The following is a 15,016-nucleotide window of genomic DNA, read 5'->3' as shown; positions in this document are numbered from 1 at the left end:
TTACTGACCTGTAATAAACACGCAAGAGTCTAACCCACTGCTAGAGCTAGAAAAACTCTAAAACCAAATCTTCTCTATCAAGGACTTCATTTGAGGGAATGAAGCAAAACTCGTCAAGCTTTGCTGCATGCCACTGAAGCATGTTTGGGGTGCGACTTTCAAGAGCTCTAATTGAAGAGGATGTCATGACATTAAGCTTGACAAAAAAGAAAGAAACCAGCACAACAGCAAAAACAGCAGATCGAGCAACATCTATCCCCTTTTTGTTGACATTTTTCTCATAATCATGAAAGTCATGCCTTGCATTTACTTTTTATAGTGATATGCAACTTGGGAATAAAGGAGTTTGAATTTGCATCTCCACATTGTAAATCTAAAAAAACAGTAAGTCAAATGCATCTGTGAGTATTTAATGCTCTCAAAATTTTTCATATCTGTAATCCACTTGCAGGCTTTAAAAAAAAAAAAAAAAAAAAAAGTATTTTGCCTTTGTCTGCAGTTAGTTAAAAATTGTCAGTATGTTGACATTTTTCTCAGCTTAATGAATCAGTTTGTGCATTTTTCAAAATATTGCATTGCTTTCTTAAGTTTTAAAAAAATCTCTAGAAAGTTTTGCATATGTAGCTTTCATCATTAAACAAATCAGTAGCAGTGCCTCAGCTTTCATTGTAGTCTCATATTGCAAAGCATCGTCTCATTTAGTTGTTCCCATTTTGCATATCACAACACTGTCCATTCTTTACAGAAAACATTCCTTTTGATTTCGATATCCCATTTTAATTTTCCCATTTTGTTTTTCGCACTCTTTGGTTTGTTTCCTGTTTTGTTCTCTCAAGGATGGAGACTCTGATAGTGGTGACGACTCTGATAAGAGGTCGTGCGAGGAGAGCTGGAGACTCATCACTTCACTTCGGGAGAAACTTCCTCCCAGCAAGCTCCAAACCATAGTCAAAAAGTGTGGCTTACCCAGTAGCGGTAAAAGACGAGAGCCTGTCAAAATGTACCAGATCCCTCAGCGTCGTCGCCTTACGAAGGACTCCAAATGGGTTACCATCTCTGATCTGAAGATCCAGGCAGTCAAAGAAATTTGCTATGAAGTGGCTCTGAATGATTTTCGTCATACCCGTCAAGAGATAGAGGCTCTGGCCATAGTGAAAATGAAAGAGCTTTGTGCCACCTACAGCAAGAAAGACCCGAATGAACGCGATTCTTGGAGAGCTGTGGCTCGAGATGTTTGGGACACCGTAGGGGTCGGGGACGAACGAATCGAAGATGTCATAACCAATGGGCGAGGTATAAATGACATGGATGATCTAAAAGTGCACATTGACAAATTGGAAGACATCCTGCAAGAAGTGAAAAAGCAGAACAACATGAAGGATGAAGAGATTAGAGCTCTCCGGAATAAGATGTTGAAAATGGAGCAAGTGATTCCACTCATTTCCAACGAGTCTCAGGAGAAAAACGCTCGGAGTGCTCCCATGAGAGTCCGCAGTTCCAGTGAGGGTAAAGCTCTTGAGGAGAAACCCAACGACGAACAGTCAGATGAGCAGGTGTCTGCCATAATGGATGATGATTCTTCCTTCCGACGTGGACGTATGCGTTGGATGCGACAAGAGCAGGTACGCCTCAAGAACCTCCAGCAACAGGAGATTTCCAAGCAGCTCCGGAGGCAAAACGGACCTCACCGCTTCATCCCACCTGAAGACCGCAAGCTACGCTTCCCCTTCAAGAGTAACCCCAACCATCGCAACTCCTGGACCCCTGGCACTCATATCATTATCACAGATGAACAGGTGATCGAGTTAAAAGTTCCCAAAGAAGCAGTCCAGGAAGAGGAAGATGGCAAAGTGGAGGCGGAAGAGCCCAGAGAACAAGTCCCACCCATCGTCAACATGTACCCTACTCTTCCTAGTCCCATGGGTCAACGTAGAAGTAAAGATTTAGAGCAAGGCCTAAGTCATAGACACAATCAAAGCCACAAACTCCATGAACGAGGCCGTAGTAACTCCTTTAACAGCAGCCAACGTGCCTCGGACTCTACGGAGCCCCTCAATTTTGGGAACAGGAAGCCCCCTCACCCCCAACAGGCATATTACCAGCCACGCTACAACCAAAACCAGCATCATTATCCACAACAACAGCATCCACAGTTCTATCATTACAATACTGATGTCAGCAACAACTACCAGCATTACCCACCTTATCCACAGCCGAGCCAACATAACAATTTTTACACACCACCCCGTATGCGTAGGCAAATGTCTGCCCCTAATTTGAAGAACAGTCGAGAAACCACAGTGTGACAATGGAAGCAGCATAGGTTCATTTATAGAACTAGTTGATGCTACAAATCACACATCACAGACTCATCACAGCATTGGACAGCTTGTCCCCATCAAGTCCAACTGTTATGTGGATTGAATGTTCTTGTTGTTATTTGTAGATTCAAATTGCAATGGAAAATTCCAAATGAGCACCTAGAATTAATAATTTGATCCCCCATCCATGTTAGTTATGCTTATGGATTAAAGGATTAGTTCACCCTAAAATGAAAGTTCTGTCATTAATTACTACAAACCCATAAGATCTTTGTTCATCTTCGGAACATAAATTAAGATATTTTTTATGAATTTGAAGAGCTATTCGACCATCCATAAACAGCAACACAACTGAAATGTTCCCACATCCAGAAACATTTCATTAGTATATACATTGATAAAGTGCATGTGACATCAGTGGCTCAGCTTCAGTTTTGCTACTAATCTTCAAATTGGCAGAAGACATAACTGAGGGGAGAAGAATGGTTTAATAAATCATCTTTGTTTTCTTTAAGCAAAAAAAGTATTCTCGTAGTTTTACTAACGTTACGTTTATGGACCTGGGAACATTTAAATTTTTGCTGTCTATGCAGGGTCTCATGGCTCTTCAATTTCATAAAAAAAAAAAAAAAAAAAAATCTTAATTTGTGTTCCGAAGATGAACAAAGGTCTTACGGGTAATTAATGAAAGAATTTTAATTTTGGTGAAAGCTAACCCTTTAAAAGTCCAGCAATACGTCTGATGGTTAAAGGTGTCCAAGCCACAACAAAATCTCACAACAGCATTAATTAATCACGCGTTATTCTTGCAATAAAGTATTGGGAAATTTGAGAGTTTTGAAAGAGACACCCGTTAGTTCTTAACTGTAGTATTAACTTTTTTTTTTCTTTAGTATGCCATTATGGAATTGAGAAGTACTTTACACTGATTTGCCTCAATTTACCATTGTTTTGCTGCTGGTCTGAATCGATCGAAGAGTTGAACACAACCACTACACTGCAACATTTCATACTGTCCAATGAGAATCTTGAACCATTACTTGAATTTTGAGTTTTTGAATATACAATTCAGTCATATGTGTGCATTCAAGATGCATGCATAGGTGATATGTTCCGTAAATGCTGGAAGGTTAATAGCTAACCTTTTATCCTCTTGAATGTTTCTAAATGCATGTCAGAGATGCAAATGCCATTTTTACAGTTACATTTTATGCAAATTGTTTTATTTCATGAAGTTTTGGATCCTTGGGTTGGTATTCCCTATTAAATAGTATAAATGGGAAAGGTGGCAGCCAGGGCCTTTTTCTAGACGAGTAAGAGATTATGAAGGAGCGCTTCATAATTTTAAGTGCCTTATTGACTCACTGTGTCATTAACAGTGCATTTATTTTCTTGTACTTGGCACAATAAATAATAGCACTATATGAAGAAAACAGAATTATTTTGCATCAATCTTTTTAATCTGATCGATAAAGACACCACCTCTAAATTAGTTAAGAACAGATTCTTTTTCATCGCAATAACTGCCTCTTTGTTTTTATAAAGTTTGGTTCTGCCTTACTTTGAGTACAAACCACTCTGCACTAAACATCCATATCCAAAGAGGCAATGCTTTTTGTGAAACGCAGTAAAAGAACAGCTTCAGAGCGTGCTTTGCATCTATTGTTCCTCTAGACTGTCTGTTGCACTCTGATCCTCAATAGGGGGACAGCCTGTTCCCACGGGATGAAGTCAGTGTTCTAAAACACTCTGCTGTTCTCCTCAATCTTAACATGATTAGAATCGCATTTATTTTCGGGTGTCTGCTGTGTGGCAAGCAAGACCACAGAAAGCACCAGAGACTTCTCATGGAAAGGACCTCTAACAGGGCTGTTTCCATGGTTTTTATGGCTCTTTTTGAAAGTTGTAGCATGTTTTTAGGGAAGGAAAACCCTTAAAAGCCAAATCCGATTTGCTGGACAGGTATATGGTGCACTGCGTTTCGTTTAATTTTTTTTTGTTTAGTCTCACGTGAATTCACAGCAATTATGTAATAATGCCACTGAGCACTAGATTCAATTTACCACTGTTTTTTAACTCATTAATTATGTTCACTTAGTGTTAATGTAGTTGTACATCCTTACACTTAAGCCACTGTGATTTCCCTGCTTAAGCCTTGATGTAATTATGCACTGGTGTGCCTCAGCGCCCAAGTGTGACCCATTACCAGCCGCGTATTACCAAAGCACATGTTCTGAAATCCTCTTCATGTCATCTACTCTGGCCAGAGCCAAGCGTTAGCCAACTAGGTCAAAAGTCCAGGCTTTAGCATTGCTTCATATGCATGAAGAACTTGAATGCTTTTGTTGCCAGAAATACTGCCTTATTTCTATTGAAACCCCTGGGTTTTGGTATAGTAATGCATACTTGCATAAAACAGTTACTTTCCCTTCAAAAGGCATATCAGGAAACTGGATAAATAAAGAATCAGGGCTCTAGTTTAAGGTGAAATGTATCATTTTTATTTTGACGTGTAATCCAGGCACTGCAATATTTGCTCAACCAGTGATATTAGTTTGAGGGTTCGACTGATTGTATTTCTGTCCAATGACAGATAGGGGAATGCTAAAAAAATATATTTTTTAATCGGTTTAGTGCAGTAAAAATTACACACTTCACTTTCAGTGCTGCACAGAAATTAAAGTATAAGTCACTCTTTGGTTATTTTTATTTTCAAATGCTAACTAGGTATGCCTTTTCCCTGCTCCAGTAAAGAATGTTATTCTAACATTTAATGCACGGTGCTGCCAGCTACTCTTAACTACCACAAGAGGAGCTAAGGAAATGTATAAAGACAAATGGACAATGTATTTTTACCCTTTTTAAAGGTGTGTCACTTGTCTGTTCAGTGTTTATCTATATGCAATAATGATATCAAGTGCCTCCAACAGGCCCTGTATTATAATGTTTTGTTTAGGGGGGCCTTTTTGTGCATCATATGATCTTTAATTCTCAAAAATGTGTTGATGGTTTACTAATATTGCTATTATGTTGAATTGTGCTGAATATATGAAAAATTTCAAACATTGACTGAAATAAAGTGGACAAGTTTGAAATGTACAGACTCTTGACAATCTACACATATTTAATAGCGATCATATTTCATTTTTACAAAAATATTTATCATTTTACAGCACTTAGGAGGTATGACAGCAGTCCGACGTTAATCAGTGTTATGAAATTAGTCTGAAGTTAAATACAGTGTCTTGTGAATGTATTCTGATCCCTTAATTATTATTTTTTTATCTTTTATTATGTTACAGCCTCATGTTAAACTGCTTTAAATTACTAATGTGTTCTACATCAATGTACACTCCATACACCATAATGGCAAAGCAAATTTTGGCAAATTTTTAAATATTTAAATATTTAAAAAAAAAAGATTATAGTAATAGTTCAAATTAAATTCATTTGTGTTTGGCAGAACAAATAAAGTCATACAGATTTGGAACTACTCGAGGTTATGTTTTTAGGTGAACTACTCCTTTAAATGATTATCTTTGCCTGGGACAGCTGAAATTTAGCTCAAGAGCATTCATTTTGCTTGTAAATGTTGCCACACTTTGAATGAAGTTAACCCGTGTCAAATTCAATTGAACGGGTATGATTTGGAAAGGTACACATGACTTAATAAAATGTCTAGCAGCTGAAAATGTATATTAGAACATAGACCAAGCTCTGAGATTAAAATAAATGCCTGTAGAGCTTAGAGACAGGATTGCATACTTTTGCAATGCTCTGTATAAAATGAGTGTGCAAGCAGATTTACAGCTGTTTTGACATTTAATTTATAGACAGAATATTACAATTTGTTGTAAAACAATGTGGGGCAAGTGAAATCTTTTGTCATGGTAATATTACATATAACCACATGTTAGTGAACCAGCATGCAAAATACCTCTTTGTTATACCCGAAACATTTTTCTTACTATTTAAATGTATTGTAAATGTCAGTTGCATTTCGTTGGTAAAATGTCTAGACTTCTTGGCGCCATAGCAGGGAAGGACATACTTTGATTTGTTTAATTTTCAGAATTGCTGGAGAGATGCAGAATGGGTTTCATTTCTTGGATGATATCAGAATTGTGGTCTCCCTATGTCAAAACATCAAAAATAAAAGTGCAAGTCTTCAATATTATAATCGCATATATTTAAGTCAAGGGTTTGTTCAAATCTAAAATCTGAAATAATAAACTTCAGCTTGTAACTCACCTGCTTGTAGCCTGCACCTTTTGTGCTATGCATTCGCATAGAAGGATTTGCTACATATCTAGGGAGAAGAGACTTGGAGGTGAGCTTTTTCTGTCTGAGCCACCTCACAATGCCCTAGCAACCCTAAAAGCTGCATAGCAACATTGTCTTCATTGTCTGTTTCTGTGTGCAAAATTAGTGCTGTTCAGTTTAACTTCGGTCAAAGCCATGAAAAAGTAATTGAAGAAATATCATTCCATTGCCATGGATTAGCACACAATTTGTGTAAACAACAAGTGTAGCCAACCTCTTGAAGCTTCATCTCTCTAAGGTTCAGTGAGTGTTTGTCATGCTGATACGATCGTGTCTCTCTTCATCAAACCTTCTCAAAGGTGTATGAGAGTAAACTGCAAGAGCTGCAGAAACAGGTGGAGACTCGCTCACTGGCTGCAGAGACTCCAGATGAAGAGGAAGAAGAGGAGGAAGAGGATGAAGGTAATGGTTTTTTACTATAAATATGAAAATAAGTCAGAATCAGGTGTTAAGCTAATCTATGTATTTTTTTATATATATTTTTTTTTGTACATTTCACTCTTACTATAGTTTGAATGATTGAATGTCTCTGTAGAAACTTTGCAAAATCACAACCAGCTACAGTATTTCACTGCCATGTTTGACCTATAATGTTGCAGTGCCCTGGACCCAGCATGAATATGAGCTGGCCCAGTGGGCTTTCAGGAAGTGGAGATACCACCAGTTCACCTCCCTCAGAGACCAGCTGTGGGGCAATGCTGTATACCTCAAAGAAGCTAATGCCATCAGTGTGGAGCTCAAGAAAAAGGTGATAAAACAAAACGTTTGTTAGTCATATTCACCCAGAGTAAAAGCCCAGAGTAAAAGCCTGAGTGATATAATATATATATATATAATCTTATATATATATATCATATATAATTTGTTCAGCATTTCTAAACATTTTAAAAGTTTCTAAAAATATCTGAACCTTCAATCTTTCATTCATCGTTCATCCTTGTTTATGCCCTTATGTCTCATTTACATGATCTATGTTTAGGTCCAGTTCCAGTTTGTCTTGCTCACGGACACCCTCTATTCTCCACTGCCCCCGGAGCTGCTGCCTCCAGAACCAGAGAAAGATCGTGACATTAGGCCTTTCCCTCGAACAGTGGTGGCTGTGGAGGTCCAGGACTTGAAGAATGGAGCCACTCACTATTGGTCCCTAGAGAAACTCAAGTAAGCCTCAGGATGCTAACCAGTCTGTAATCTACAAAGTTTTGCTCTTATTTCTTGAGCAATTATTATTTGGAACTATTCCATTTAGAATTCCCAAAGCTCTTTTAAATGTTCTTATTCGTTTATTTTATTTGTTTAACTTCAACTGTTTAAAGTGCTACTTGTCAGCTATAATTTATCAGAGAGACATTTATGACAACATTTGCATGGCTCCTCACAAAACTTGTTCGAATGGAAATGAATTCACTGGGAACAAAAGAGTTCTTTTAATTCAAGCAACTCAGAAGTCTGCTTCCCATGTGCCCAGAAACATGACCGTATTCCAACATGACATTCAACATGATATTCAAATTGCCCTAGTTTAACAGTTCAACCAGTGTATTTTTATTAAAATTGTTCATTTTAAGTGGTACTCTGAAAAAAAGGTCTAAATTGTGCTAAATTGCTGTGCCAAGTGTCAAATAAGTCAGAAATGTTCTTAATTCCTCCTTGTCAAGAATGTCAGGAAAAAGAATGTGGCCCAACTTTTCATGTTCTTTCAGGCAGAGGTTGGACCAGATGCGAGAGATGTATGACCGTGCAGGCGAGATGGCTTCATCCAATCCGAGTGAGGATGTGGAGGGTGCTTTGACCGGCAGTGACCCGTTTTATGACCGCTTCCATTGGTTCAAGCTGGTTGGGAGGTATGCTAATCACTTAGCCTTGTTCTTTGAGCTGAGAAATCATTGAGCATGTTAAACTTGAATCATTATATCCTGTGGTTTTACATACTGTAAAATTAGGCCTATTTCTTCACAAACATTTTGCATTTTTATGTGGTTAAAATCTGTGTGTGTGTGTGTGTGTGAGAGAGAGAGAGAGCATTTTTGTTTTGTTTGCTTGTAAAGATCTGCTCTCTCAGTGAAAGAGGGAGCCCATAAATCATTCATGACGTCTTTGTTTAGTCATTAACACTGTTAGTTTTCTCTTCATATTTAAATCACCCTTTTTATTCACATGATTTTTTTTGTTTGTTTTGCATTGTTTTCCCTATCATTATGTGCTTGTGTTTTTCTGTATGCTGATGTGGTATTTATTTTTTTAATGCAATGTTTTCACCTATTTGTCATTTTTTTTTAAACATTCATTTCATATGTAGATTGTTTTTTTTGTTCTTCTATGCACATTATGCACATTGTAGAATTTGTTGCAGATTCTTTTTTTTTTGCCCATGTTTTACTTCTAAAATCAAAATTAAAACAGTTTGTAAAATCGTGTATTTTGTAAAATATAAAAACTTATTGCATTAGGTAAACAATAGCAATTAGTTATTCATGCATCTGCTATTTGTATTGTTTTCCATTTTATAGTCATGGCCCTTAAATGTGGGTCATTTTTAAATAATCCTGTATACTCTTGCTTGTGCCTGCGTCCTACCCACGTACCTTTTTTTAGCTCACCTATTTTTCACGGCTGTGTGAACGAGCGTCTGGCCGACCGCACTCCCTCGCCCACCTTCTCCACCACCGATTCTGAGATCACCGAGCTGGCCGACGAACGACAGAGTGAGATGGAGGACTTCATGGATGACGAGGCTTTCGTGGACGACACCAGCTCAGACGCTGGGACCGAGGAAGGTTCTGACATCTTCAGCGATGGACAGGACCCCTTCTATGACCGTTCCCCATGGTTCATCCTGGTGGGCAGGTTGGTGGTGGCCACTGCTCAGGGGAGAAAGCTGAAAAATGAGGGTTCTGGAAAGAGAATGAATGATTACGAGAAAAGGAGACTCGGTGTGCAGCTGTTAATGATCTGAAGATAATTTAGATACAGTGAAAATGAATTCATTTTCTAGTCATGTGAGATAAGAAATGGCTCACACGGCTATACCAGATTCCTCTTTCAGTTCTCCACAGCCTACATCTAACCTCCATCTGTCTGGTTTATTACTCGAAACATCAGCACGCATTCGTGTTTGTTTTCATCTGTTGTATTTATTTGAATCGGGCTGTAAATCAATTAAAATGTGTTATAGTTAGCGTTCAGTTCCATTTTTTTCAGACACTAGACCGACCGGAATGCACTGCTAATACAAAGAAACGCAAATGTAATAATAAGGAAATTCAATAATAAATGTTCACAGGGCTTAATGGACTTAATCTTTCACATGCAGATTTTTTCAGCCACTGGCCTGCTGCGTTTGTTCTCTGCTGGTGTTCACATTAACATTTTTATGAATGACAGTATTTCACTTGTGGATTATTATTGCACTTAGCCTGGATGGGAATTCAGTTTCACTATACAAGAATGCAAATTACTTTTGTTGAACATCCCATCTGGATGTTTCTCCTGTGGTCTTTCTCCTTTGACTGAGAAATTAATTATTTTCCCCTTTTAATTAGGGACTATTGTGAATGTATGTATATAAGACACAGATAATTGAACACAACTTAAACACAATAAAAAAACATTATAACAATGTTATATAAATCCCATCTGTTAACACATTAACTTTTGATTTATAGCCCTAGTTTCTTTATTTTTGTTGATTTAATCGTTTATTGTGCCTTGTATATTAAATATTAAATTGTTTATTTGTGTTGTTTCATTTTGTCTGTATTTTTTCCCTTTTAACATACATTTTCATTCATTGTACTTAAGAGCTGTTATTTATCAGGCAGCTGTACAAGCTAGAAGGATAGGAGGAGAGAGGCGACATAATCTGGATCGATGCAGGGGCGTAAATGGATCTGCGTCATTGTGACTTCACTGATGCGCTACAGTGATAGCTCTCCTCCATCTTGGCCTTGAGGCTGCCTGTGGCGGGGGAGGAGCTCTCTGACTGCAAACAGCTCCTGAAATTCAGACTATGTGTGCCCCCTAGCCTCTGAAAATATAAAATATCCTAATACAAATCTTATTTGGTTGTCCTTCTTTTTCTTTTCCATTCAATTTCAAGGTTGACGGGATTGTTTTCTGTCTTGAGTTATTTAGTGCCGTGTTTTGTTTGCGTCAGCTCTTAGTAAAAGTGTCTGACACATCATATCCGTTATTCTCTGATGGTGTTAATCAGGGTAATGGAGATGAACCTATGGCCCTGCAGTGAAAGGAAGTCACCGTGTGTCACTACTGGGCTGCTTTCACTCATCTCATACACCCTACATGCTTACACGTTGGTTCTTGGTACATGTTGTGTGCGCATGAGACAGTCATGCAGCGATGGTTCTCAGGGCAGTACTATAATTGTCGTTCTTTTTCCTCCAGAGCCTTCGTGTACCTGAGTAACCTGCTGTACCCTGTGCCTCTGGTGCACCGTGTCGCTATAGTAACAGAGAAAGGAGAAGTGCGAGGATTCCTGCGAGTAGGGGTCCAAGCCATCGCTGGTGAGCACTGCTCTATATTAATGAATTAATTAAGACTCAGCTCAGATTTAATTAACTAAAACTGATATCAGTCTGATGTGCTTTATAAACATTCAGCCCTTTAATTGGTTTTTCTACCGATCTTTGGAACTTATGTTCTTTTTCTTTGGTGTTTGTTTTTATGTAGCTGATGAAGAGGCTCCTGATTATGGATCTGGTGTGCGTCAGTCGGGCACTGCTAAGATTTCTTTCGACAATGAGTATTTTAAAAAGGTACAAGCCAGTTCAGCATTTGGGATTTTGTTCCTTAGTTGTCTTATTATTTTTACGTGAGTAGATGTATTCATGTCAAAATTTAAGAACCAAAATCTCTGTGTATGTGTATATTTAGTATTGGGTAGGTTACTCCTGAAAATGTAATATGTTATAGAATACAAGTTAACCTATTTAAATGTAATAAGAATGTACAGTATTGTAACTGATTACACTGGATTTCTTTTTGATTACTTTTCTAAAATAAAATGTATATTTTTTATAAATTAATTAATATGTACATTGAACAAAATTATAAACTACTATAAATTATAAATGCAACACTTTTGTTTTTGCCCCCATTTTTTTTCTATGTACACAAAAGGCTAATTTTTCTCAAATATTGTTAATCTAATAGTGTAAATCTAAGTTTGTGTTAGTGAGCACTTCTTCTTTGCTCAAGATAATCCATCAACCCAGATGTGGCATATCAAGATGCTTATTAAACACAATAAAAGGCCTTTCTGAAATGTTCAGTTTTAGCACACAGCATAATGCTATAGGTGTTGCAAGTTTTGAAGGATCATGCAATTGGCATACAGACTGCAGGAATGTCCCACCAAAGGCATTGCAGAATTTTGGCAGTACATTGAACCGGCCTCACAACCGCAGAACCTGTGTAACCACACCAGCCCAGGACCTCCACATTCAGCATCTTCACTTCCAAGATTGTCCAGCGACTCGGACAGCTGCTGCAGCAGTCAGTTTGCATAACCAAAGAATTTCTCCAGAAACTGTCAGAAACCATCTCAGGGAAGCTCATCTGCATGCTTGTCGTCCTCATCGGGGTCTTGACCTGACTGCAGTTTGTTGTCGTAAACAATTTGAGTGGGCAAATGCTCACATTCAACACCGTCTGGCACTTTGGAGAGGTGTCCTCTTCACGGACGAAATCCAGGTTTCTACTGTACAGGGCAGATGGCAGACAGTGTATATGGTGTTGTGCAGGAAACAAACACAGGTGCATTTTATTAATGGCATAGAGATACCATGACGAGATCCTGAGGCCCATTGTTGTGCCATTCATCCACGACCATCACCTCATGTTGAAGCATGATAATGTGCACAATTATTGGAGGCTAATAAACATCCCAGTTCTTGCATGGCCAGCACAGTCACCGGACATGTTTGGAATGCTCTGGATCGGTGTATATGACAGCGTGCTCCAGTTCCTGCCAATATCCAGCAACTTTGCACAGCCATTGAAAAGGAGTGGACAAATATTCCACAGGCCACAATCAACAACCTGATCAACTCTATGTGAAGAAGATTTGTTGTAATGCACGAGTCTAATGGTGGTCACAGCAGATCCTGACTGGTATTCAGACCCCCCAATGTAATAAAATTGCACATTTTAGAATGGCCTTTTATTGTGGCCAGCCTAAGCCTAAGGCACACCTTTGCAATAATCATGCTGTCTGATCACCATGTTGATATGTCACACTTGTGAGGTGGATGGATTATCTCTGCTCACTAACACAAATTTAAACAAATTTGTGAACAATATTTGAGAGAAATAGGACTTTTATATACATAGAAATGATTTGATTTCAGCTCAAGAAAAATGGGGGCAGAAACAAAAGGTTGCATTTATAATTTTGTTCATTGTATGTATTTATGTATATATGTGTGTGTGTTACCCTGTCTGTGAAAACCCAGCTAAAGTCTTCTTTTTTTTTACTGTGACTTAATGTATAATGAGTACGGCCATATCAAAGATTAAAATTATAGTGAAATGAATGATTGAAATCAAACTTTAAAGCTTGTTATCTTAAAACTAGATTTTGAAGCTTGAATTTCACCGACAGGGATATATACGTGTGTGTGTGTGTAGAATTATTTAACTTTAAAGTACAGCCACCACAGACCATCAGACTTTAGCACCTCTTTTTTTCACTTTGAGATTATTTTGAGGTTAAATAGCTTAATAGTTTAAAAGCTATGATGGTGTTTTTGAAATTGAGTCTTTGCACGGCTATAACAGGCATTGCCTTGGGGAAGCTGTAAATGTAATTATTTTTAATTGCAAATGTTTTTTTTCTCAGTAGCTGTAAAAGATTACAGTTACATTTATTTGCATTGTAATTCTGTTACAACACAATGTTGTCTCAAGTTTGACCAACACAACACAATGTTTTAATTTCTACAAGGTGTGAGTTGTTGGGGGTCATTTTTGTGAGCGCTGCCTTTTGTATTTCATTTCCTTTCTTTTTTTCCCTTCACTCTCTCTTTTACTCGTTTACCATCCAGAGTGATTTCTCGTCCATGGTCATGACCCGCTCCGGGCTCTCTTTGGAAGAGCTGCGTATTGTGGAAGGTCAAGGTCAGAGTTCGGAGGTCATCACCCCTTCAGAAGAGATGAACAGAATAAATGACATGGGTGAGTAGACGCATAGTCCACCTGGCAGCCCCTGAGTTCTGAACAAAACCGTTCAGTCTGAGTGAAAAGAAATGCTTACACATCCAGACGACGCTGGTGTGTTTTGCTATGTCGACTTGGATTTACAAATCCTCTGTGACTCAAAAGCTTTGGAACCAGACTGATTCTTCTAGAAGGCTTTAACAGGCCAATAAAAGCTTTATAGACACTGTTTATTAAAAAATTCAGTTCATGTCAAATAACTATCAAGCTGTTCTAGTTTACCAGAAACACTCTCTAATATATACAAAAAATAATGTAACTGCTTTCTACATAAAATTGTTCTATATATAAACACTTTCTATTTACAGTTGTCATAAAATATTACTTGAATACAACAATTTCTCATTAACCATTTATGGATTCTTTTACATTAAAAAAGCTAATATTATGCATATTTGTACATGTGTTTTGTGTCTAAAAGACTTGAAGCTTGGGAATGTGGACACGAAACTGGGTGACGGCTTGGCGGAGCATCTGGAAGTGGGCAGTATTTTCACTTTCCGCGTCACTGTTCTGCAGGCGAGCGGCATCCCGCCCGAGTATGCAGATATCTTCTGCCAATTCAAGTGAGTCAGCCGGTCTCTATGGCAACCCTTCTTTCCTGTCTCGTTGGTCTTTATTCAGACAGAGCACACACACACACCTCCACATAAATCACGCAATCGCACAGTCACGCTTCTCTCGGTAATCCTGTCTCATGCTGCCAACAGTTTCCTCCATCGTCACGATGAGGCGTTCAGCACAGAGCCCCTGAAGAACACAGGCAAAGGTGCCCCGCTGGGCTTTTACCACGTACAGAATGTAAGTGTTGAAAGCGGTTTTGAGAAAGAAATTAAACATTACGGTGGCTTAACCGATCTAGAGTTGTTCTCATTGAAGGTTTTCATCAGGCTAGCTACTTATACAGAATTATTCCTCATTCTTACACGTTGTTAGGGTAAATATGCATGTGTTGTCAACTTATCTTGTTTCCACGTCCAGATCTCGGTGGAGGTAACAGAGTCCTTCATTGAGTACATAAAGACCAAGCCAATTGTGTTTGAAGTGTTTGGCCATTACCAGCAGCACCCACTGCACATTCATGGACAGGAAGTGGTCAGGTAACAACCTGTTGTCTAGCTTTACAAACATAATTAACA

At 38.3% G+C, this 15,016-nt stretch overlaps 1 protein-coding gene across 14 annotated transcripts in view; it reads left to right on the top strand.

The window, feature by feature from the left end:
- The window catches only part of kif1b (kinesin family member 1B), a 63,027-nt gene that overhangs the window by 33,609 nt on the left and 14,402 nt on the right, over positions 1–15,016 (top strand). For 8 of the 14 annotated variants that reach the window (XM_043224244.1, XM_043224238.1, XM_043224250.1 and 5 more), the window contains 11 exons: positions 6,944–7,046; positions 7,244–7,392; positions 7,624–7,802; positions 8,345–8,485; positions 9,237–9,488; positions 11,046–11,164; positions 11,331–11,416; positions 13,706–13,835; positions 14,299–14,443; positions 14,588–14,678; positions 14,859–14,977. In XM_043224244.1, coding sequence (XP_043080179.1) covers positions 6,944–7,046; positions 7,244–7,392; positions 7,624–7,802; positions 8,345–8,485; positions 9,237–9,488; positions 11,046–11,164; positions 11,331–11,416; positions 13,706–13,835; positions 14,299–14,443; positions 14,588–14,678; positions 14,859–14,977 — 1,514 coding nt within the window. Of the gene's footprint in view, positions 1–836; positions 6,572–6,943; positions 7,047–7,243; positions 7,393–7,623; positions 7,803–8,344; positions 8,486–9,236; positions 9,489–11,045; positions 11,165–11,330; positions 11,417–13,705; positions 13,836–14,298; positions 14,444–14,587; positions 14,679–14,858; positions 14,978–15,016 lie in introns of those variants that run through there. The other 6 variants (XM_043224247.1, XM_043224251.1, XM_043224246.1 and 3 more) reach the window with 2 other exon arrangements.

The sequence above is a fragment of the Puntigrus tetrazona genome, chromosome 23 (genome assembly GCF_018831695.1).
Source record: "Puntigrus tetrazona isolate hp1 chromosome 23, ASM1883169v1, whole genome shotgun sequence".
In the NCBI taxonomy this organism is placed as follows: domain Eukaryota; kingdom Metazoa; phylum Chordata; class Actinopteri; order Cypriniformes; family Cyprinidae; genus Puntigrus; species Puntigrus tetrazona.
The sequence above is the reverse complement of the archived record's forward strand: the minus strand, read 5'-3'. Positions and strand labels throughout refer to the sequence as shown.